Source organism: Ahaetulla prasina, chromosome 9 (assembly GCF_028640845.1).
Source record: "Ahaetulla prasina isolate Xishuangbanna chromosome 9, ASM2864084v1, whole genome shotgun sequence".
Classification (NCBI taxonomy): domain Eukaryota; kingdom Metazoa; phylum Chordata; class Lepidosauria; order Squamata; family Colubridae; genus Ahaetulla; species Ahaetulla prasina.
Genome location: NC_080547.1, coordinates 24,937,055 through 24,963,164, shown reverse-complemented (window position 1 = coordinate 24,963,164; position 26,110 = coordinate 24,937,055). Strand labels below are relative to the sequence as shown.

General features: G+C 36.3%; 1 protein-coding gene across 6 annotated transcripts; it reads left to right on the top strand.

Annotated features, from left to right (window-relative positions):
* Nucleotides 1-1,213: 1,213 nt before the first annotated feature.
* On the top strand, nt 1,214-23,563 carry CCDC15 (coiled-coil domain containing 15). 6 transcript variants are annotated; one of them, XM_058194657.1, is made up of 11 exons: nt 1,214-1,327; nt 3,457-3,661; nt 4,287-4,436; nt 4,985-5,167; nt 5,279-5,395; nt 6,980-7,087; nt 8,932-9,033; nt 10,118-10,221; nt 18,873-19,088; nt 20,620-20,768; nt 22,351-23,555. In XM_058194657.1, exons 2-11 carry the CDS (start codon nt 3,488-3,490, stop codon nt 22,467-22,469), a joined length of 1,422 nt encoding a protein of 473 aa, XP_058050640.1. In that variant the 5' UTR covers nt 1,214-1,327; nt 3,457-3,487; the 3' UTR covers nt 22,470-23,555. The 6 variants fall into 6 exon arrangements, 4 of the variants coding, with proteins under 4 accessions (XP_058050640.1, XP_058050641.1, XP_058050642.1 ...); XM_058194658.1 differs by having other exon boundaries at nt 1,263-1,341; nt 22,351-23,556; XM_058194656.1 differs by lacking the exon at nt 1,214-1,327 and adding an exon at nt 1,412-1,555 and having other exon boundaries at nt 22,351-23,556.
* The last annotated feature ends 2,547 nt before the right edge of the window (nt 23,564-26,110 follow it).

Here is a 26,110-nt window from a genome sequence, read left to right as displayed (position 1 = left end):
TTATGATAGAAAGGGTGGAGGGAACGAGGCAGTACAAATGGATAGAAATAGAGGATGTAAATACCGTAACTAAAGCTTTGGTCCAAATAATAAGCATGCCACTCAGCAGGAACAAATGCTTTAAAATTATATCTTGATCTATGTATTTAATCTGCTTAACTGCTGTTCCCCTAGAAGTGTCCTACAGTAATAACAAGATTGCCTCTGAACAGGACAATGGCTTAGAAATATCATACTGTGGGAAGCCTCCCACCCCCCAGAAGAATGAAATATTTTGGGGGATATTAAAAGAGGCAGAATATTATATTTCCCCAAAGGAGAAATGGAAAAACAGCCCAGTCTTCTTAATGTCCTTATTCACAAACAAAACAATTTCACCTCCAGGTGATGGGATTAAGGACAGGACATGACCTTGACCCCATTCATTGAGCAAAGTGGAAACAATACCGGTCCATTAAGAAAGACAGGCTAGGCTAGAGGCAATAGATAGCAGGATAAAATCAATTACACATGCCTGACAGGATTAGGTTCAGGAAACATGACAAGAAAAGAAATATAGGGATTTATATTTATAGATCCCAATCTACAATAATGAAGCAAAAGATTCAAGGAAATGGCAATGCAGCATTCATTGCACAACATATCAACACTGGACATCAATTCTCAATTAGATACCAAGTGATCTTAAAAGTCCCAGGCGATGTTGGGCATATGATGTCCAGTTCAATTTAAAGATACTAGCTGGAATCAAGATGTCAAAGTAGTTGAAACACAACTTGAGATTTGCATTCTGTAACAGATTGATTCAGGGTTATAATTATGATTTATATATGTCTGACTTCTACCAGAGGCAAATAAATCTGGGCTGCATTGCAAAACTCCAAATCACGCCTAGAGGGCGACCAAGAGATGTTTTTTGAGTCTCTCTCTAGTCCCCTCTAGCGGCCCGCACGCCATATCTCTCTGCCTTCGGAGTACCCAGCCTATCCGCTCCACTATAACAGCTTCAGCAGCGAAAGTGGGATGCGGCCTTTAATTTAAACCCACACAGCTGATTGGCGCAAACAATAATTAGTAGGAGAAGCCTTGAATTGAAGGGCGGGGTCAAACTTCAAACGGACCCTCCTTCCAGAGCGCGGCCAAAGGCTGTAAGAATACCCACCAATCACACGCCCGGACCTGGTTTACTATGACATCACTGCCGCTTCTACGCCCGGATTGGTGCCCGGGGAAAGACGGGGAGGAGCCATCGCGCGGTTGAAGCGGAAGCGGCGCGTGGTTTTAAAACGACGGTTGGCGAGAGAAGCTAAGCGGGCTGTTTGTGAAGGTGAGGAAAGAGAGGTGAGCGCGTGGAGACAAGGGGAGCTGGTTGCCATGGCAGCGGCGCCACAGGTCCAGCCGTACCGCTGCCAAATATCGCGGGAGGAGGAGTTGCCATGGTAGCGGTTGAGTCCGAATCCTAGCCAAGCCGGGAAGGTGCGGGACGGAGGTCGGCCTCTGGGATGGTGTGAACCTGGAGGGACACGATCTTTCCTGCGGGGGCTGTTGCCAACAGGTGGGAAGATTCCCCGCGGGCCCGAGACCGGAATGAGGGGCTCCTCTGGGTTCTCTGGGCGGCGGGTGCCGTGGCTGGTGATGGCGACTATTCCACAGCCTCGCCAAAATGGCCCTAGGACAAGGTTCTGCAAATTTGGCTCTTTTAAGACTTGTGGACTTCAACTCCCAGGGTTCCTCAGCCAGCAAAGCTGGTATAGGGTTTCCTGCTTGACCAGGGGGTTGGACTAGAAGACCTCCAAGGTCCCTTCCAACTATTATTCTGTTATTCTGTTATTATTCACATTGCCCTCTCTGGTTCATAGGGTGCCATCCTCAGTCAACTCCAACAGGTTGTCTAGTCTTATGATGTGTTAGTCCCGGGGTCTGCAAACTTGGCTCTTTTAAGACTTGTGGACTTCAACTCCCAGAGTTCCTCAGCCAGCTTTGCTGTATTAAAGAGGTTGGCAGGAAGCATATTTAACTTCGGATGGGTGGTGTGGGGGCCAAAAAGAGGTAATTGAGGGGTTCCAGAACAGTATGAAGCCCCAATGTAGTGACAACCGCATCTGCTTGTCCTTACCTGGCTACCTATATTTATATGATACACCCCACCTTTAATATAGTTCCTTGCAGAAAGAGTCACCTTTAATGCTAAGAATTGTTCAGATGTTTACAGGTGTGTGGACAGACCTGCAGACATTCAAGCAATGCATCTATGTAATTTTTAATTGTTACATCCCATCTTTTTGCCATAGAGCACAACATGGAAAAAGAATACATTGTGCACGCATAGACCCCAAACAAAGAAAAGAATTGTACATAGCTCTAGTACCATAATCTTTAAATTACTGGTGAAAACTCAGGAGAAAACTAAAATACCTTCTTCTTACCCACATTTTTTTGTTCCAACCAGTTATGGACACCTAATTCTGTTTTAATTAAAGCTTTTAAGGGGAATTCATATAATGAGACAGACTTTATTGATAGATGATACTAAGCAAACAAGGGATTGTGTGGGTATTTTTAATGATGATGCAAGAAAAAATAAATTTTGGCTTGTAGGAAAATGATCTTAGGTCAATAAGGGGACTCTAGGAATCTCAGCATTGTAGGACTACTTGATCTCTTAGAAAATGTCACAAGAAGCTTTGTTTGCTGGATTTGACAGAAACAGGGCAAGACAGCTTTTATTTTTTTAGTAAGCTTGTATTTCCAGTTAAATTAGCAGCAGCTATCTTTAATAGATATGCAGCTGCGCGGGTGATAGAGGGAGCTCCGCGTAGCTCCCATATAACACCGCTCCTGCGCAGACTGCACTGGCTGCCTGTGGCCTTTCGAGTGCGCTTTAAGGTGCTGGTTACGACCTTTAAAGCGCTCCATGGCTTAGGGCCTGGGTACTTACGGGACCGCCTGCTGTTATCACATGCCTCCCACCGACCTGTACGCTCTCACAGAGAGGGACTTCTCAGGGTTCCGTCCGCCAAGCAATGTCGGCTGGCGGCCCCCAGGGGAAGGTCCTTCTCTGTGGGGGCTCCCACACTCTGGAACGAACTTCCCCCGGGTTTACGCCAAATACCTGACCTTCGGACATTCCGTCGTGAACTGAAGACGATCTTTTATTTGCGGGCTGTCTTAAATTGAATTTTATCTTTTATCAATTTTTAAACGGGGTTTTTAGTATGGAAATTTTTTAATTTTAGGCTAATTTAAATAAGTTTTTTAAATGGTATTTTAATCTGTATATTGTATTGTTTTATCTTGCCTGTACACCGCCCTGAGTCCTTCGGGAGAAGGGCGGTATAAAAATCAAATAAATAAATAAATAAATAAATAAAGGATGATTCTGGCACATAAATAGAGCTAGAGGTTTTTTTTTCTTATAAACTAATGCTTATTAAGCATGACTGTGTCTTTCCATAGGAAACCCTGGCCTTACTGTCCTGTTGCTGAGATGGTACCACCCAAGAAGGGGCTACAACAACAAGGTTCCCAGAAAATTGCTCAGTCTAATTTGAGGCCTCCATCAGTCAACTGGAATGTATTAGCAGGAAGAACTCAGTGCATAGCACCTGTTGGGGCCTGGGTGGAGAGCGGCCAAGATGATGGAGAAGAAAGCCCAGTTTTTGTGAGTATTAAGTGTCAAGTTACCTAAACCAATATCAAAAATTCAGACTATTTAACCATCTGGTTCACTTTCTTTTCCAACTGGTAGTGGTTCACTGAAACCCCAGATGTTCCTAAGGTCTTAGACATGGAATCTAAAACTTTTTCAGGTTGTAGTAGTTATCTAACAACTATTTCTGTTCTGAGGGATTCTGTAATGGTAGTATACTTTTGAATGGTAAACATCAAAACAACTTACAGCTTTTAGGCTGTGGTTTACTCCTTTCCTTTTAATTAAGCTAAATGGGGTGCCTGTGGCCCTGCAATTGCTGTTAGACTCCAATTCCTGTCATTTCTGATAATAGGCCATTCTGGTTAGGACCCAGAGATACTGGAATCTAACATCTGGATGGCCACTAATTGCTATTATGTTTTAAATAGAACCCTTGTTCATTGTGCTAGTGGTACAAATCAAAATTAATATATGTCTTCAGTATCATAGAACCTACCTATACAAAGTGATCCTAAGAATGCTTTCATGAAGACAAGTGTGCTGTATTAGCAAAATCTAGTAAGCATTGATGCTGTTTTGAAGTATGGTTCCCTTGTGATCTGTTTATCTGTTTTAATGCTAATTATTTCTATAGGCTACAGCTATTCAGATTGAAAAAGAATACAAAGAACAACAAAAACAAAAAGAGAAAACATTGAAACATTTTCAGCAGGAGGTGAAACGCAGGGTGAACCAATATATTAATCTAAAGAGGAAACAACAGTTGAAGACATCTTACGAAGCTGTAAGCTTATATTTATTTTAAATATGTATATGTATATGTATATGAATTTCTTGAAAACTGAATTTCTGTGAATTAAAAAAGCATCAATTTAGTTTGGAGAGTAGTTATTGTAATCTGCCTGTTTTTTTCTTATAAATGAAATTATTTTAACATAAATAACAAAAATTGTTGAGTATTCTTGGTTTTTGAATGTTAAAAGACACCACTCCTTAGTTCCACAGAGTGCTTAATTACGGTACATATTTTAACTATTGCTGTTAAGCCTTTTTGAGATTATTTTAGTTCATATTTACTGCAATCTAACTCTCAGATATTTCCAAATTTTTAGAAAACAATTTAATAGAATCCATTTGTCAATAAAGCAATATTTCAAGGATTATTTTTAATGCATCTGTTTCCATTTAAAACTACTGATCTCTTCATACAGTGTATTTTTGCTTTCCCATGATTTGATACCTATTTCTTTCTCATTGTCATTGACAATGACAATGACATTCTCATTTAAACTTGTATGCAGCTCATTTTCATACTTTTTTATCCTTTGACAGGCCCTGAAAGAAAGCTCTGTTATCATAGGATTTTCAGATTCTGCGTTGCAGTTGACCCCTAAGAAAAATACATGTCTCTACAGATATACCAGAGATTCTGCCATTGGCAAGTCTAATGACAACGTCACCTATGTACAACAAGCTGATTACATGCCAGAGCAGTTCTCAGAGCTAGCCAAAACTGTAAATGGTTTTTTTTTCCTTTTTCAGTTCTTTGACTTAATACACTAATGACAAGCAAACCCTGTTTATAATGTGTGCTATCTGCTTCTTTGTATAAATCTCTTCTTTCAGGTAAGGAAAACGGTGCAACAGGTCCGTCACAAACTGGCTTCTCGAAAAGCTGCTCCAGAAGGAAATGAACCTCCAGAACATCCGGGAGGTGCTCATCAGAATCCTCCAAGAAGACAGGTTATTAGTACAGAAAAGCTTATAATGTCATGAATGCTGTAGTATTTGTTTGGCTGTAAAGCAGGGAAATTCCGTTTACTGAGTTTTCCCTAAAACAGTAAATCAAGGCATGGCAGGAAAATGGGACATTTGGGCAGCTGCAAGTTCCAGTATAGGGGATGTGGTGGCTCAGTGGCTAAGACACTGAGTCTGTCGATTGAAACAGAGATGAGCACCACCCCCTAGAGTCGGGAATGACTAGCACATATGTGCAAGGGGAACCTTTACCTTACCTTTAAGTTCTGGTTACCACACTGAACCTTCCACCTACTTTTGAATAGACTTATATACCGCTTCATAGTATTTTAAAATCCTCTCTAAGTAAACCCTATAGTCAGCCTATTGCCCCCAACAATCTGCGTCCTCATTTTACTGACCTCAGAAGGATGGAAGTCTGAGTCAACCTTGAGTTGTTGAGGATCAAACTCCTGGCTGTGGGCAGAGTTAGCCTGCAATACTGCATTCTAACCACTGCACCCCTATGACTCCTAAATATAGGCGTAGATATACTGGTTGAGAATTCTGGCAAATGCAGCTGCAAATCAAGTGGAAGTTATTAGGTTAGAGAAGGATCTTCCTTGCACCAAAATAATTATGCAAGCTTGGAGGGACACATTTCCATGTGAATTGCAAAAAACTCAATGAACAGAGGTCTGTCATTAGACTTTACACTTGATTTGCTTTCATGATGCCCAAACCTAGACAGGTTTCAAATGGGTTCTTTACTGAATCTGATGTCAATGTTCCAGAAAACCCCTCCTGCCAAAGCTGACATCTGAATGTTTGTTTAGATATCTATATCCTACTTTTTAACAGCAGGGTTCTCTCATGAAGCCGAGTTAGCATCCTTTTCATTTGCCAAGCATTATTTATTATTATTATTATTATTTATTTATTTATTATATTTGTATACCGCCCATCTCCCGAAGGACTCAGGGCGGTTCACAGCCAATAAAACAACAGAAAACATATAATACATATAAAACAGCAAAAAGAATAGACAATTAAATTCAGTTGATGCCCTAAAACTTTTAAATACAAATTTAAAACCCCATTTAAGCCCCTGATTTAAAAACCCCAATTTAAAACTACATTCAAGCTAGTCCTGCTCTTCGAAACAGCAACGTCTTCAGCTCGCGGCGGAAGGACCTGAGATCGGGGAGTTGACGAAGCCCCAGAGGGAGCTCGTTCCAGAGGGTAGGGGCCCCCAAAGAGAAGGCCCTCCCCCTGGAGGTCGCCAGCCGACATTGTTTAGCTGACGGTATCCGGAGGAGGCCCTCTCTGTGAGAGCGCACTGGTCGGTGAGAGGCTAATGGTGGCAGTAGGCGGTCCCGTAATTTATAATTACCTGCCTACCTCCAACTTTAAAATAAACCTTGTCCAGGAACACACAGAATCTTCACTGTTCTGGCTATATGTGTCTATCTTATGGTTTCAATATTTTTATAATTTTTGAAGACCACAGTTAAAATTTAGGGTTATTGTTGGTGGTCAGCTTTCATATGAATTTATAAAAATACTTTGGCTGTAATGTCTTTTTTTTAGAACTTAGAACCTTGCAACAAAACTACTCTAAGCCCAGAAGAGGATGATATGGGAGAATTTCCTCTGAAGGGACACCATGATCTTCCAGCAGAACTTCAAGAACAAGAGGTAGGAAATTGGGACAACACAGAATTTCAGAAAGTAAGACTTCTCAACTATGAGATTTGTAACTAACATCTACCGTATTTTTTGGAGTATAAAACACACCTTAGTTTTTGGGGAGGAAAATAAGAAAACTGATTGGTGGTGGATTGGCCTCCTGGAATACCCCCAATCAGCTGTTCCCAGAGATAAATTTTAGCAACAGGTTGGTTGTGAGCTCTGTGCCTTGCTTTTTTTTCTGCCTCTGAAAGCCTCCGAAACAGAGCTTCGCAAAAAAAGCTGCTGAAACTTTGTTTCAGAGGCTTTTTCTGAAGCTCTGTTTGGAGGCTTTTTTTCTGAAGCTTTTTTTCGGAGGCTTTTTTTCTGAAGCTTCTTTCAGAGGCTTTTTTTCTGAAGCCCTGTTTGGAGGCTTTTTTTCCTGAAGCTTCGTTTCTGAGGCTTTTTCAGCCTCTGAAATCTCCATTTGAGAGGCTGGGTGGGGCTACATTCAGAGTATAAGACGCACCCAGATTTTCACCCTCTTTTTTGGGGGGAAAAGGTGCATCTTATACTCTGAAAAATACAAGGAGTTCAACTAATCATCTGGTAGGGCTTACATTCAATAGTCCCAAGAAAGTGGGGTTTCACCATGTCATCTGCCTTATGCAACATTCTCCCCCCCCCCACCTTTCCTACCTCAAAGTTAACTCCATCCCTGTTAATATTCCAAAAATCCTTCAATATCTGGTTGTATGACCAGGCTTGGGAGTCTCGGGGAACCAATAAAATTCTAAGATGGCTGCACTATCTTAATGGATAGTTGATATGATCACTCCACACCATAATAGGTAAATACCATTAAAATATATTAATTTTTAATGATATTGTAATATATGTTTTATTTTTTATAATGATGTTTTTTATATATTTGTTTTATTTTATTGTTTACACTCATTTCTTGAGTGTGAGATAGGCAGCCATGTAAATTTGATATATAAAGAATAAATAATCTGAATTATGTTAAACACTTGGCAAAATATTGGCATTCTTGGTATCTTCGTTGAAAGACTGTATTATTGAAATGAAAAGCTCTTATTTGCCTGTGAATTCTTGAACTGAACTTTAAAATGTTTTCTAAGACAAGTAGCTCAAGATTCAAGAAATATATGTCTAAATTATTATAGCTTAGTTAATAATATAAAAACCTTTCAGTTTTTTAGTCCTAACAAAACAGGTCCAAGAAATGTGATTTAGACATTTATTGATGTATTGCAGAGGTTCCCTATGCATTAATAGTTCTTTTGCCCTATAACAATGAATAATTGCATATTGCTGATACAACCCTTTTTATATGGTAAGTATTAAGTAAATACTGTGTTTCTGGTTGTCTTTGCATGGACAATTTTGCAACATAATAGTGAAATACACCATGGTTAGGGCTGAAGAGATTTTCTTCATATATAATGGGATTGCCACCAAAGTTTCTATAGTTGTGTTCTTCACAACATAGAGACACTTTTCAGAGAAAAGCTAATCTGGTGGGGTGCGGAGGAGTGTTCTATTTTGTTCTCCATGCTATTTCTCATATATATTTTGGGCAGTTGTCTGGAGATTGGGGATTTGGTATAGTTCTGTATAGCTCTATCAAAACCAAAAAAAGCTATTTTCAGTAACTAATCATAGTAATAGGATGTGGGATCTTATTCTTTGCTTGATACTGTGGGAATTCTAAAGTTTAATGCTAAAGCACTGTTGCATAACAGGCAAGAAGAAACATTTTGGAAAAAATTATGAAAAAAGCTATCCAGGTTTCAACGGTAGCCTTTTATGTTCACATATATGATTATTCATACTCTCATTTTTTCTTCCAGGTAAATAGTGATACCTTGAAAGATAATAATCCAGTTGATACTAAGGCTCTTGCTGTTCGTATATTCTGGCCTGGAATAGAGGAGGAACAATCAAAGAAGCAGGTATATAATCTTACATGAATTCACCTTATTCAGTGCTACCATGACTGAAAGGGAGATTCTTTGATCAGGTACCTAATTATGTAGCTCATTACTGATCCCTGAGTAAAGATTAGAATTATTGTTTCTATCCATAGGTGGCAGCACTAGGTAGCCTGACCTGATTCCAGATGTTACCAAAATCAGCATAGGTCAACTTGGATAGGCTCTCTGAGAATTCCAAGGCTGGATAGTGAAAATTTAATATATATTAATAAAAATGGCAGTGACAAACTTTTTGTAACAGTTCCTCCTCCAATTGCTAGGAGTAGATTTGTGGGTGTCTTTATTTAATTGTGGGCTAATTACTAGCAGAATGAAGTCCACCTGAAGAGATCTATTGGGGGAACTTCTCCAATAAATTATAACAATACCATATAACCTTGTGATATTTAACAATGAAACTCCCTAATTATGGAACGCTAAAAAGAGCAAGCACTAGAAAGTGTTTCTAAAATTGTAAGATAACACAGAGATAGCTAATGTCCCAATTCATGCATGTGTGTGAGCAGGAATGTGAAAAACAAATCCAAACTGTCAATAGACAATTTTTATTTTTGAAAATAGGCCAGATTTAAATTCCAGATTTTCTATCTCATATGTGAAATCCCGAGGTTCCTTGGTTGGAGAGAGAAAAAAATAAAATGTTACATTTTTGTGTTAATAAAGCTAGAGATAAATCGTATATTATGTGCTGAGTTTAATGATACATTTGAGAAACCTCGCAAAAATGTAAAAACATAGTTCCTGCCCACTGACTTGCAATCTAATAGAATTCAGATGAGATTTGAAGGAACAGAAAAATATACTGGTTCATCATGTATTAATTCTTCATCTAATTATTTCATGAGCGTATACTTCTAAATGCAACCGTTGAGAACACAACCAAATGATAGGTGGTCCAGGTTATATCACTGGTATGGGCCACGCTGTATTTATTTGCCTTTGCTGTGTTCAGGAAGAAGAATAGAGTAAAATTTTCCGCGGTGGTACGTGGAATAGCACGATCCAGCATTAGGTTCCAACTGAAACTCTTCTTTTTCCGTAGCACCAAAGCCAGTATCTGAGGTATAGGCGTCTCTTCATGGATATCGAAAGAGAGCAAGTGAAGGAGCAGCAAAGACAGAAGGAATGGCAGAGGAAAATGGACAAGTACACATTCAGTAGATGACCGCTCTTTTTTGCCTATAATCTCTTGAATATAAAAATGATTGCTAACATTGCTCTATACTTTTTTTTAAAAAAAAGTCTAAGAAACTACTGGGTGGTAGCCACTCATTTTTAGTTTCTAAAAAGTCTCTATGGAGCTCAAAAATAGATGAGACTGGTATTTTACTGTTCACCATACCAGCTTCTCATTTCATTAATTTTAGTGGCCAGAGAGTATCAGAAATAACTGACAGCTGGCAACACAGCTGTTCTGATCTATAGCTTTCCCTTCCTGTCATAGTTATGGGGCCTTGGTGCAATAGTATCTCACTTGAACTATAGTAAAATGAAGTTTTAAAAATGGTGCCAAGCTATGCCATTGTCATTTTTTAAAAGCATATCTGAGCTCCAGGGGAAATTTCTTTTATTGGATATATTTTTTAAAAATGAAGTGGTAAAAGAATCTTAAGAGAGGTCACCTGGGCAAGTTGTGTATTCATTTTCTCGTAACATCTGAGGAATCTTCTCTTACAAATTCTTACTTGGCAGAGCCTTTTTACACAGGAGAGAAGGCTGCCTTTTATTGTAGGCATTTGGTTAACTTACCCTTGCTCCCATAGCGTTTTACTAGTGAAAACTTTACAATGATGCAGTAAAGTTTGGACAAATATTGAGTTTTAAGGAGATTGCCCAAGGGGGAAAAACAACAGAGTTAAATGGCTACGTTTTCTTAAGCAGCATGGTTTTCTAAAACAAATATTTTTCCTTTTAAATTCTTGTATTTTTCCATTGATTTGAAGAGCTTTTGATTTAGTAAAGTGGCAGCAGCTACGCAATTACCCTCTGATGATTTGGGCTGAAGGTCGATTTCACCCACCATTCTGTTTTCATGCAGTGATGAACCAGACTCTAGGAAGTCTAGATATGGCATAAACACAACAACTTGTTTGTGCCTTATTGACTAATATTTGGGAATATCTTTCTTCTGAATATGGCTATTTCCATTCATTGGGTGACTGAAGACTCTTGTGAGAGACTGAATTTGATTGAACTTTTATGATTTTATAGTGAAAGCTCTCTGTTGTACCATTCCTGTACAGGTAGTCCTTGACGTACAAGCATAATGGAGCCCAGAATTTATGTTGTTAAATGAGAAATTTGTTTTTTTTTTTTATTAAAATAGTTTTACAACAATTAAATTTTCCCCTCCCCTCCCCTCCTAAACCCCCTCCCCCGGACTTCCCGGAGCAAACACAAGGTATAGTTCCTTAAACAAAACATTCATACATTAAATTTTTAAAATCTAACACAATTATAGTCTTTCTCTCTCACATAACCTGACTTCTTCCATTAAAATCAAAAATAACATCCTTCATTCAAAAGCAATCCGAAATTTCTTAATCTGATATCTATTTTGAATATAATCAATCCAGTTCTTCCATTCATTTAAATATTTTTCTTGAGTACTGTCTTTCAAGAAGGCTGAGATTTTAGCCATCTCAGCCAAAATGGAAAATTACAATATCCATTCTTCTATTGTGGGTAATTCTTTTTTCTTCCAATATTGTCCAATCAACAGTCGTGCTGCTGTTATTAAGTTCAAAATCAACTTAGTCTCAATCACTGTACAGTCCGTTGTTATTCCCAAAAGGAAAAATTGCGGTAGGAACTTTATCTTCTTCTTCAAAACATTCTGCATAATCCACCAGATTCTTATCCAGAAAGACTTAATTTTCTTACAAGTCCACCATACATGAAAATATGTAGCATCATCACAATTACATCTCCAACATTTCGCTTGCATATCTGGATACATACATGATAATTTCTTAGGATCTAAATGCCATCTATAAAACATCTTATAAAAATTTTTCCCTTAAATTCTGCGCTTGCGTAAATTTAACATTTCTAACAAATTTTTCCCATGTTTCCAACATTATTGGTTCTTGAATATTCTGTGCCCATTTTATCATACAATCCTTTATTAAATCTCTTTCAGAATCTATTTCTATCAACACAGTATACAATCTCTTTATATGCCCCTGAGTTTGATTTCTAATTTGTTTAACCAAATTTTCTTCATTTTGAATGATACCAATTTTCTGATCTTCTTTCCATCTAGCCTTTAACTGTCCATATTGAAACCAAGTATAATTCCTCCCTTCTTCTTTTAATGTATCCAAAGATTTTAGTTGTAAATTTCCCCTCTCATTGTATAAAAGATCTTTATAAGTAATCATTTCTTGTTCCTGTTCTATATTTATATTCTCTACTGCGTGCCTAGGACATGCCCATATAGGAATTTTGTAATTTAACTTATAATAATATTTTTTCCAGACACGCAGAAGAGAAATTCTCAACACATGATTCTTAAAAGCTTTATCTACTTTCTTATCATACAATAAATATGCATGCCAACCATATAATAAATCATAACCTTCTATATTCAAAATCCTTTCCTCCGTCAAATTAAACCAATCACTTAATACCGAAAGAACAACTGCTTCATAATACAATTTTAAATTAGGCATTTTTAATCCTCCTCTTTCCCGTGTATCTTGCATTATTTTCATTTTGACTCTCGCTTTTTTCCCTTCCCATATAAATTTATTAATTCCAATCTGCCATTCATCCAAATTTTTATCTTTCTTAATTATTGGTATCATCTGAAACAAGAACAAGAATTTAGGCAAAACATTCATTTTTATAGCTGCTATTCTCCTAACAAAGATAATTGTAATTTTTTCCAAGTATTCATTTCCTTCTGAATTTTTTTCCATAACACATCATAATTATTCTTATACAATTTTCCATTTGATGATGTAAGAAAGACTCCTAAATATTTAACCTTTTTTACAATTTCAAATCCTGTTATTTCCTCTAGTTTTTCTTTCTGGTTCTTAATCATATTTTTGGTTAACACTTTTGTTTTATTTTGATTCACTTTAAACCCTGAGACCCTTCCATATTGATTAATTACTTCCAACAAATATACACTGAATTTATAGGCTGAGTCAACATAACAACCAAATCATCTGCAAATGCTCTGACTTTATATTCATATCTTCTAATTCTAATACCCTCTATCTCCCTTAACTCTCTTATCTTATCCAATAAAGGTTCCAAAGATAAAATAAACAATAAAGGTGATAAAGGACACCCTGCCTTGTTCCTTTCGCAATTTTAAAACTATCTGTCAAACTACCATTAATTATTATCTGAGCTGTTTGCTCTCCATAAATTGCCCTAAGTATTCGTATAAAAACCATTTCCAAATTGCATTTTGTCTGTTAATTTAAATAAAATTCCCAATGCAAACGATCAAAAGCTTTCTCTGCATCCAAAATATAAACGCTGCCGGAATCTGATTTTTCTTTTCCAAGTATTCCAATATATTCACTATCTGCCTAACGTTATTCCTCATTTGTCTCCCTTTTATAAAACCAGACTGGTCAGTGTGGATCCTTTGTTGTACAATTTTCCATTAACCTATTTGCCATTATTTTTGCAAAATCTTATAATCATTATTCAAGAGAGAAATTGGTCTATAATTCCCAGGCTTAGTACAATCCTGATCCTCTTTGGTATCAATGAAATAAAAGTAGTCCTCCATGATGGTGGTACTCCTCCTCCCTCAATATCTGATTGAATAACTCCATAAGTGGACCAACTATCTCATCCTGTAACTTTTATAATATATTGCTGTAAGTCCATCTGTGCCCGGGATTTCCTATTTTTAATTGCTTTATTACCCAAATAATTTCCTCAGAAGTTATAGGCCGATTCAACTCTTCCCTTTGTTCATTAGTTAAACCTTTAACCTTATATTCTTTCAAATATTTATCAATATCCATATTCAATATTGTATCTCTGGCATATAAATTTGTATAATATTCCAAGAAAGCTTTTTTAATTTTATCCTGTTGAAATCGCACTTTACCCTTGTATTCAATTCCTTCAATAGTACGTGCTTTCTGTCTTTTCCTTAACATATAAGCCAACCACCTCCTGATTTATTGGCATTACAAAAAGTATTATGTTTAGCATATTGTATATTGGTTGCCACCTGATCTGCCATTAACATATTAAATTGACTCTGTAATATCTTTATCGCCTCAATAGTTTTTAAATCATGTGGATTATGTACCAATAATTGTTGTTTCCTCTGAATTTCCTCTTCTAAATCCCTACGCTGTTTTTGTAGTTTTCTCCTCTGTCTACTATTAATATATATCAAGTTTCCTCTCATAAAGGCCTTGCTCAAGGCCCCACACCATTTCTATCAAGTTCCTTTCCCAAATTATAATCAAAAAATTCTTTCATTTGTTTTTTACATTGATTTACATTATCCTCATATCTAAACAAATTTTCATTTATTCTCCATGATCTTCTTCCACCTTCATATTGCAACTCCATCCATACCGGACTATGATCAGTTAAACACCTTGGAAATATCTTTGTTTTCCTAACCCTAGAAAGCAAGTCATTGGTAATTAATATAAAATCAATACGTGAAAAAGATTGATGCCTATCCAAAAATATAAACGCTGCCGGAATCTGATTTTTCTTTTCCAAGTATTCCAATATATTCACTATCTGCCTAACGTTATTCCTCATTTGTCTCCCTTTTATAAAACCAGACTGGTCAGTGTGGATCCTTTGTTGTACAATTTCCATTAACCTATTTGCCATTATTTTTGCAAAATCTTATAATCATTATTCAAGAGAAATTGGTCTATAATTCCCAGGCTTAGTACAATCCTGATCCTCTTTTGGTATCAATGAAATAAAAGTAGTCCTCCATGATGGTGGTACTCCTCCTCCCTCAATATCTGATTGAATAACTCCATAAGTGGACCAACTATCTCATCCTGTAACTTTTATAATATATTGCTGTAAGTCCATCTGTGCCCGGGATTTCCTATTTTTAATTGCTTTATTACCCAAATAATTTCTTCAGAAGTTATAGGCCGATTCAACTCTTTCCTTTGTTCATTAGTTAAACCTTTAACCTTATATTCTTTCAAATATTTATCAATATCCATATTCAATATTGTATCTCTGGCATATAAATTTGTATAATATTCCAAGAAAGCTTTTTTAATTTTATCCTGTTGAAATCGCACTTTACCCTTGTATTCAATTCCTTCAATAGTACGTGCTTTCTGTCTTTTCCTTAACATATAAGCCAACCACCTCCTGATTTATTGGCATTACAAAAGTATTATGTTTAGTATATTGTATATTGGTTGCCACCTGATCTGCCATTAACATATTAAATTGACTCTGTAATATCTTTATCGCCTCAATAGTTTTTAAATCATGTGGATTATGTACCAATAATTGTTGTTTCCTCTGAATTTCCTCTTCTAAATCCCTACGCTGTTTTTGTAGTTTTCTCCTCTGTCTACTATTAATATATATCAAGTTTCCTCTCATAAAGGCCTTGCTCGCGTCCCACACCATTTCTATCAAGTTCCTTTCCCAAATTATAATCAAAAAATTCTTTCATTTGTTTTTTACATTGATTTACATTATCCTCATATCTAAACAAATTTTCATTTATTCTCCATGATCTTCTTCCACCTTCATATTGCAACTCCATCCATACCGGACTATGATCAGTTAAACACCTTGGAAATATCTTTGTTTTCCTAACCCTAGAAAGCAAGTCATTGGTAATTAATATAAAATCAATACGTGAAAAAGATTGATGCCTATCCGAAAAATAAGTATAATCTCTATCATCAAAATTCTGCCTTCTCCATATATCTTTCAACTCAAAATCTTCCATCAAATCAAAAAAAGATTTAGGCAATTTTGCATGCATAGGAATTTTCTTAGAAAGAGTTCTTTTATCTTTTCTAATGTCCATTACACCATTCCAATCCCCTAATATAATAAATGTTTTATAGTCCCAAAAAGTCAATTTTTCATGTAACAATTTATAAAATTTTTCTTGTTGTTGATTAGGTGCATATATGCCAATCACAAGTGTCTTTTTTCCTTCTAAAATCAATTCAATAGCAATATATCTTCCTTGAATGTCCGTTTCAATTAATTTACTTGATATATTTTTCTTCAAATATATAACTATACCATTTTTCTTATTCGGAGCAGAAGAAACAAAATGTTTACCTAATTTCGAATTAATCAGATATTTCTGATCTGATAATTTTATATGTGTCTCTTGCAAACATATCACATCATTTTTAAATTGTTTCAAATAATGGAATATTTTTCTTCTTTTCTGTGCTGAATTTAAACCATTAACATTCCATGTCAAAAATTTATTTGCCATCTCTGGCCTCTTGAAGCTTCTGAGCAATTAGCTGAAGACCCTCACTCTTCGGCTTGGCTCCTCCCACAGCTTCAGTAGTAGAATCCCATTCTTGTCTTTGAAGTCGTTCCTCCATCTCCTTACGCCTAATAGCTCCCCTTGTCACTCTTTGTTCCTGAGATTGTTCTTGAGGGACTGATATCACAGGTGCAGTTTCAGCTTCCCCACTCTGTTTCTCTTGAAGACTTTTATCCACTGTTTCTACATCCACTTTCAATACATTAAAAAGAAAATCTTTGCTTTCAGTTCAGTATCAATTCGATATCTCCTGCCTTGAAAAATACTGTTAAACCAATTGGAACCTCCCATCTATATTGAATCTGATGCTTCTTAAGCTCTTGTGTAAAAACCTAAAATCCTTCTATCCTTTAACATTTTAGCAGGGATCTCTTTCAAAACCAACACCTCCTGTTCTGCTATTTGCAATTTCTTTTGGTATGTAGCTTGCAAAATCTGATTTCTTATTGTAGAAGTTAAAAAATAAATTACAATATCTCTTGGGAGCTTTTTCTGCCTCGCTACCCAAGAATTAACCCTGTATGCCTTATCAATTTGAAAATCAACTTCGAGGGTCCATGCCTAACATTTCAGCTACGGCTTCTGATATAACTTTTTAAGGTCTTCTTCCTTTCGGTCTTGAAGACCCCTAATTCTCAAAGCCTTCTCCAATGCTCTATATTGCAATACCACCACATGATCCTCATTTTTATCCACTTTATTTTGAAGCTCTCCAACTTTATTATCCAAAAACTGATTTGCTTGACTAATTACTTCCACTTTATCCTCCATTACTTCCAAATTTTTTGCCAAACCTTGAAAAACCATCAATAAATCTTCTCTAATTTTTTTATTAGTCTCTTTAATTTCTTCCCTAAGTTGATCCTTCACACCATGAATATTATTCATAATTTCTTTAAATCGCTCTTCAGAAACTCTGTTCTGTTCCTTTAATATATCTTCTAAATTAGTTTCAGACCCCTTCTCGTCATGGGAGCTTTTGGTGGCTTAGAAGCCATTTTAATTTAAGTAAAGTCTCTAATTAAAATTAGTAAATCTCAAAGTCTCAAAAAGTCTCCAATTAAAGTTGTAAAATAAAAACTTTCACCTTGCCTCCTCTGGAAAGCTTCTATTCAGCTAAAATCCACAAAGACAAACTTCGCTTTCTCTCACAAGCAGCCTCCAATCCACTTCCTTTCAGACGCCATTTCTTCCTTCACTAAGTTCAAGTAAGAAAAAGTTTTCCCCTTTTAAAAAGGAGTAGAAGTCAGCTCTCTTCTTGCTTCCCCAGTAATCGATCGCTTGTATTTGTCCCCGTCTGCTTGAAGTTATTCAAAACGGAATCAATTGAGCAGAGGTGGGCGTTTTCCTCTTGTCCTGCTTAATTAACAGGATCGAGCCGAGTCTGGAGGGGGCTGGGTTATGCAGGCAGCCGTCCGAGACTCTGCATAAGAAAGCAGAGCCCCTGGGGCAATCTTCTGCTATCCAGCCGCTCTGGCTAATTCTCTTTCACCCAGAGAAAAGCTTTGAAGCTGGCTAACAGTCGTTCTCCCGCTGTTTCACCAGCTTTTACAGAATCTCAGTTCGGGACGCCATTCCAGGCGTCCTTCTCGGGGAAAACGAAACCACCGGAAGTCCAAATGAGAAATTTGTTAAGTGAGTTTTGCCCCCTTTTGCGGCTTTTCTTGTCACATTTGTTAAATGAATCACTGCAGTTGTTAAATTATTAACCTGCTTGTTAAGCGAATCTGGTCTCCCCATTAACTTTACTTGTCAGAAAGTCACAAAAGTTGATTACGTGACTCTGAGACATTGCAACCATCATAAATATGAACCAGTTGTGAAGCATCTGAATATAAATCATGAGACCACAGGGATACTGCAACGGTCATAAGTGTGAAAAATGGCCATGTCGCTTTTTCCAGTGCCATTGTAATTTTGTACAAAATGGACTGTTGTAAGTTGAGGACTACCTGTATACAGAATTCTTTAGCTGAAATACTTTTTTTGTCAATATTTTTGTTAGAAACCTCTTGTTTCTTTTTAGTTTTCTTGTGCAATGTCTCCTAGCTCTTTTATACTAACTATTGTTTGGCGATGCAAAAACATGCTAAATAAGATGCAAAACTGATTGCTATGTTTTCAGTCTCTGAAACTAAAGTAACAATTATATGCCTTTAACCACATTTTATAATCTTCTGTTCATTTCATATAGAAATTTGATAGCAAAACAGAATAGACAGCTGTGTTCCTCTAATATTTGATTCTGTACTCCAGTAACTAATTCTGAATGATTGGAAAACTTTATCTGCCACAGAATTAGGAAAGAAAAGGAGTATCAGCGCCGTGCCGAGGAACATAGGATACAGGAGGCACAGCGAGCAAAGGAGAAAAGGACACAAGAGATGGTGTCGCAAAAAAATGCTAACCCCAGGGGAAAAACCTGTGAAAAACTGCAACAACTGAAACTGGAAGATCCAGAAGAAAAGAAAAAACTAGTGGAAAGAGTACAAAAAAATAAAGAATATTCTAGGTGAGTTAAAGTTTGGAATCCAATAAACATGCATTTACAAGCACTGCGAGATCAGAACAAACATTCACCTAGTCTAGTCTCGTGACAAAGCCTAAAGGCCAAGGTCTTTCTTAGTCTCTAGTATTTATTCGGGAGGTAAATGATGGGGAGCACCACCAGTACAACGAAAGGCTTCTCCTGGTGTTGAGTACAGGTAGTCTTCAACTTACGACCACAGTTGAGCCCAATTTTCTGTCATTAAGTGAAACATTTGCTAAGTGAGATTTGCTCCATTTTACAACATTTATCGCCATGGTTATTAAGTGAATCACCGTTATTGGTAAATTAGTAATATGGTTGTTAAGTGAAACTGGTTTCCCCATTGACTTTGCTTGTCAGAAGGTCATAAAAGTTGATTACATGACCCTGACCACTCATAAATATGAGTCAGTTGCCAAGTATCTGAATTTTGATCACGTGACCATGGGGCTGCCGCAATGGCTGTAAGTATGAAAAACGGTCATACGTCACTTTTTCAGTGCCATTGTAACTTCAAACGGTCACTAAACAAACATGTAAGTCAAGGACTACCTATATTTCTAAGAGTTCTAAGAAGCTGCTAAACCAGCAAACATAACCAGTACCTGGTCAAAATACTTGCAGATGCTTCCAACCAACCTTTTCACTTGGTTATCCTGTTCCAGGATATTACAATAATAGTTGTAGGATTGACAGTTGTAGGAATGGCCCCATTGGTCAGGCACAGCAGAAGCAGCAGCATGTGATTATGGTCAAGCAGAATGACCAGAGGCCACATGAATACAAGAAGCACTTGGAGAAATGGCTGCCTCTACCTGCAGCTCTCTTCTATGGGCATCCGGATGATTAGAAGTGAGGAAGCTATCAATAAAAGAGAGGACATGTAGAAGTTTGTGCCTAATTGTGGATGACCTTCCCAAATTTTTTCAAGCGTTTCAGATATGCAGTATACCCTGGTTTAAAAGATCACAGTAGGGGAGAGGGAATGTCTGTTATTTCTGAATGCCCATTAAATTGCCCATATAACATTGGATGAAAATACAATAAGAGTCTCATCTTCCAGGCTTCATTATATTGCTGATTCTTATCTGAGGCTTGAATTTTGAACTTACTGTATTTATATTAGGTTTCAATACCTTTTCTGTAACTATAGGTATATGATTGAAGATGTCCTATGTAATGATGTAGAGTATTTTTAAAAGCAATTAAAATTAAATTATCTAATGTTAATATTTTAATTACTTTAATGTTAATCATTAAGCATTTCAGGAGCTTATGTTAATTTGCACACCAATTGAAAGCGGCACTATAAATCTTGCAAACTTGATTCTAGTCCATAAAAGCTTGTGTCCCAGTAAGCCTAAGTGACCTTATAGCTCCTTGTTTGGTTTGCTTGTTTGTTGCAGGAGAAAAATAGTTGAAATATGTTGAACACGTTTCAGCCAGGAAATTTGGTTCTAACACTAAGGCTTTAAAATTGTTGCTGAACAGGAAAAAAAATGTTGTTTTGCAGATATGTGGAAGCGTTACGAGCCCAGATGCGAGAGAAGATTGAAATGTATAATATACATTTGCCTCCCTTGTGCTTTTGTGGGTCAGATTTCTGGGACACTCACCCCGATAGCTGTGCCAACAACTGTATGTTCTATAAAAACCACAAAGGTATCATATTTGGAAATCCCCCTTATTCCATAACTTTCAGTACCGGCCCTCCTCATTTGGATTTGATTCAGTGTGTTTTAAAACAGCTGGTGCAATAGAGAAGGCAACTCAGTGCACCGCCAGTGATGTCACTGTCCGTGACAGATGTGCAAACTGACATTGAGTGAGATAATATTTCTAATCTGCCATAACTTTGAGAAAGTATTGTTAATTACAGTTTGAGTGAAATATCTTCTTCCACACTTTTCTCTTGCAGTTGTAGATATAAGATTTTTTTATTTTATTTGAATTTATATCCCGCCCTTCTCTGAAAACTCAGGGTGGCTTACACTGTGTTAAGCAATAGTCTTCATCCAATTGTATATTATATACAAAGTCAACTTTTATTGCCCCCAACAATCTGGGTCCTCATTTTACCTACCTTATAAAGGATGGAAGGCTGAGTCAACCTTGGGCCTGATGAGACTTGAACTTGCAGTAATTGCAAGCAGTTGTGTTAATAACAGACAGACTTAGTCTGCTGAGCCACCAGAGGCACAAATTCGGCTTCTGCTCTGTTTGAGTGCATTTCAGTTCTGTGAAAGGGAGAGCTCTGAACCTAAGTTAAAGTTGTAATAACCAGCTAAAAAAACATTGGCAACTAAATACCACATAAAGAACTGAACAGACAGATTCTAAATCTGTAGGTGTATGCTATAAACAAAGATAGATCCCAAGATTGCCTGCTGTGATCAGGTATTGTTCATTCAGAACTTAAAGCAATATTTCTTTTCAAAGCTCCTGAAATAAAGGAAGTGAAGAAGGTGGGATACTGTACTTCACAATAGAAGTTGCTCAGCTTTCATTCTTTGCCTATCTACAGCTGTACATTCTTTTTGGTCACACAAAATCCCTCTGCTTCATACTGTAGTAAATATTTTTAATTATTGTTCTCTCCTTTGAAAAAACTCCTTTGTATAAAGAAAGGTTTTAATTCCTGACTTTGTGTATATAATGCGAAGTCTTTGAACTATGATTCTTACAGACAAGCAATGCAATGTAAAGAAAGAAATCATTTTGCTGTATCAGACTGATAAAACTCAGCCTTGCAGTTATAAGAATAAGAAATTCTCTAAACTGCCTTAGAGTCAAGATGAGTGAGTTGAGTGGCCATATAAATTTTCTTAATAAATAAATTGCCATGTTGAGTCAGATTGAAAATCTATTGAGACTGGCATTCTGTTGCTAATTGACCAACAAGATATGATTGGGAAAAAACAAAAGCCATGAAAATGGAAGTCCCACCCCAACTGCTACCTTCCTAAGATTTGGTACATTAACATTTAGAAATATAAACAATTATTAAACCTGTGATTGTACCTTATGGTAGTAAAATCCATAAACATTGTTTGAACTACTACATTGATTGTATAGCCTCTACTATTGTAGAGGACAAAATGTTTATTTTCCAAGTATTTATTTATTTATTTATTTATTTATTTTATTTGTCATAACAGCATACATACATAATTCTCCATCATGCTTTCCATTATTTTTCCTTTCAAAACTGTATATATCCCAATAAAGCTAATTTCTCTTTCAGCGTATGCTCAAGCTCTGCAAAATGTCATCTCATCTTGCGATACTTTGGACAGGGGCTCAAACACAAGACTTTCTGTCCACAGATTTGCTGTTGTACATGCTCGTTCTAAAAATTCCTGACAGAAAGTGTGAAATTGGTGCCTCCTTCCCAGCCTTGTCTGTGAAAGTAGGTGACTATGAACACATCACTTCTGAATTTTCTCCCGGGTTGGATTAAAATAAATAGATTCAGAAAAGAAGTCTTCTCACATTTCTTTACTTTTCTGAAAGTAATACTCTGTGTTTTGTATTTTACAGGATACTAATTTGTCAAAAATTTTAAATTTTAAATTTTAAATTCTTTGTTATTTGTTCATGGGTGGAAAATGTTCTTAGATCAATTTTGTGCCCAGCCAGATTGTATCTGTCAGCCTGTGAGACTTCTTGTGCCCAAAGTTTAGGTGGGTTTTGTGCTTTGGGGGTGGGGTATGTTATTAAGATACATTCTGTCTCACATTGGATTTCAAACCAAGATACCTGCTTCCTCCAAGATTTGGAAGTGTAAATTGTAAAATGTAAAGCTTGGTCTTTGGGAAAACTTTTGAAAGGGATTACTCCAAAAGAACAGAACTGGTACTAATCATGGCAATGCTTAGTCAGCATCAAGACAAGTTGAAGAAATGTTCACATTGAAGAAATTGAGAATGTAACTCACTTTCTAGAATAAAATGAATGAGTCTCTTGTACAGTATTTGTTTTTAATTTGATGTTGACTGTAGGCTGGGACTCTCGTTTGTGATTTGCACATTTGACATAGGACAACTAAGAGTCTTGAAGTAATAACATTTCTATGCATTTCTATTATTATTTGGATATATATTTGAACAAGAAATGCCCCTGAACTATATTTTAAAAAGTGAAACTTTAAAACTGAGTTTTTGGTACATGTTGACTGAAGAGATTGTTATGTTAGCTTGTCCAATTTTCAAGCTTTGCAGATCTGTTAGGTAATGTGCAGACAAAGAGTTCTTTGCTCCCGACATATTCCAATAAAAATATTTTATGTTTTATATCCAAGTGTCTACTGTCAATTCTGCTTATCTGCTGTGAATTCTGGGAATAATAACATGAAAAAGATTTTCTACTAAACTATGTTTGCTTCTTTTAAATTGAAATGCTTATAAAAATGTCGCAATAGAAAGTGAGGAGATTATAACATATAATTACATATTTAATGTCTGTCTTTCCTGCAACACGTGATGGTATAAAAATATCTTCAGATGTTATATTTGTTCATTGTTTAACCAAGATTTTTAAATAACAAAATGATATTGACCTAAGAGTGTTCCAAGTTGCATCACAGAAAAGTAAAACTGGTCCCATTATACTCTTAATTACCACTAAGGTTGGTAATGTTGGTTACTAGACTCTTGAAAAAACAAAATAAGCATTAAACCCTCAATAGTGAAAATATTTGTTTCTGTTCTTTTGCCTTCAGCAGATGTAGTAGACTTACTATGCAGGTTTACGATTTCTTAAAATATTCAGAACATTTTCCACTGACAGAATAGGAAAATAATGTAAATTTTAAAATTCCTATAAATCTGGGCATATAAGCTTTATCTTTGGATTTTCTTTAAATGGTAGCATTAAACAGGATTTTTAAACATGTAAATATAGAAGTTAAAAATCTTGCTTCAGTCTAGTTAATGGTTATAGCAAGTCTACGTCTTTTGTAATAATTCATTTTCAAGGACAATCTCGTCTTGTAACTTTAGCACCATTTTAGAGCTCAATAACTTTCTAAATGGGTGGAAAAAAATTACATCTGTACTTAGTTATCTTGGCTTTTTCCTACTAAAGGTCTCCACTCTGATATACATTAGTATTTTACAAAGCTGTATTGGAAACTTATCTTCACCTATATTTCTATCAGAATTAATCTGCTGTGTCATTTCTCTAAATTCCATTCAGAGTCATAGAATGTGCTAGTAAGGATGTAAAAAAATATGAAACAACTACATTTTAGGTGCAATAACAAGCAAAGAAAAGGTAAAACAAGAATGTGATATTAGCTGAGACTCCTAGTCTCCCCATTTAGAACTCTTCATTTTTTGTAATTTTATAATGTTTTACATTTTTTAATCCTAAATTATTCAGACTTTAATATTTTAATTTATTAATTAAATTGTACACTGCCTCTCTGAGGGAGATGAGTTATTAAGAAGTTTGATTTTTATATATGTAAAAAAAATCTGTTTTTTAAAAACTGGCTCTTATAAACTCCTTATTTAATAAGCAAATATTCCCCTTTATCTGAATTTCCATTTAAGAAGTGATAGGTGAACGAAAGAACAATGGCTTTTCTAATATTACTATCATTCTAGAGGTTTTGTGGAACTGGAGAGCAAGAGCATCAACAAGGCAATAAATTCTACATCTGGGATCCAATTTCAGACTGCTATGGATCCTGAACCCAGAATCATCATCTCTTTTTAATGACCCCATTATCCCTTGCCGGGGTGGAGTCTGGGTAACTAAATGGAGCTAGCAAGTGTTTTTATTGCCCAATGCCCTTCCTGTCACCAATGCAGAGTTTCGTTTAGCAGATATATTTTCTGTGTGCCCAGAGTGAGAAATATCTGCCTCTACATAGGATAGAACTCCACTCATCCAGAATATGAATTCAAATAAGGCCAACCATAATACTAAACTGCTTTGAAAACATGAGCTGGTTTACACAAGGCGCAAAACATAATGGGGTTGGGTTGGGTGTGTTCTGTAAATCCAGACATTTTTTTTTTATGGCATGGTGTTTTGGATGAACATTTTTAAAATGTATATTGTATTTTTATCTTGGTCAGCCACTCGGAATCACTGGTGAGATGGGTTTCCATATAAATAAATAACAGGTTTAAATGTTGGTTGTATCATACATGTATGCTATTAGATGGATACATGTGGTAGCAAGAGTAAGAAAATAAAATCCCAAGAATTCAAGAGATGGAAGAACTGTATATATATAAAAAAAAGATTAAAAGCTTAGATTTGGCTCAAAGCCATACTGAAAAAAATACTATAAAGTGTGGAATTTATTGGCTGGTTGATTCTCCCCCCCCCCCCGCCCCCAAAGTAAATGGCCCTCTCCTGTGTCACACCTTACCTGAAGTAACCTTGCTAGGTAGGGCCACAACCTGTGTTTTTCTCCAACTGTGCAGAGGGTCACTTAATTGTATAATGCTGCTGATCAAAGTTAGGTTTTAATCTGCTAATGAGAATGTGCATCCATACATCTATAGAAATGTTCCATAACTATGAGTGACTCGCGATGTCTTGGCTATGCAGATGGAGACTACTTTTTTGGCAATCTGCAATTTGACTGAAATACTTTTACTACCTCTAGAAACAGACAAATGTGAACATACGGTATATTGCAAAGTCTAATTGGCTTCACTGTTAGAAATGCTCCTGGAAAAAAGAGCAAGAGCCAAGAACAGTTGCACAGTGGCATTTCATTCTGTAGAAAAGGCAGATTTCGCTGTGTTTATTCCCTAATGACATCTATAATATATCACATATGAGTTACAAGAAGCTCCATGTATTGCCATCCACAGTACTGGTCCCAGTGTTTCCTACTCCATTGCCAAACCATAATCACGACAGTGAATGTATTGATGATCCTCATTTCCTGCATATCTCTATGGACTGAATGATAAACAGATCTACTTGATAAATGTATCAATTTATTTAGAGTATGAAAGAGGGTCTTTTTCTGTGTCTCA

Bases quoted from the DNA above. Each gene is read 5' to 3' on its own strand.
- CCDC15 (XM_058194658.1), top strand. From the start codon at position 3,488: ATGGTACCACCCAAGAAGGGGCTACAACAACAAGGTTCCCAGAAAATT. The intron at 3,662-4,286 runs GTGAGTATTAAG...TTATTTCTATAG, and splicing joins GAGAAGAAAGCCCAGTTTTT to GCTACAGCTATTCAGATTGA. The intron at 10,222-18,872 runs GTACACATTCAG...TATCTGCCACAG, and splicing joins TGGCAGAGGAAAATGGACAA to AATTAGGAAAGAAAAGGAGT.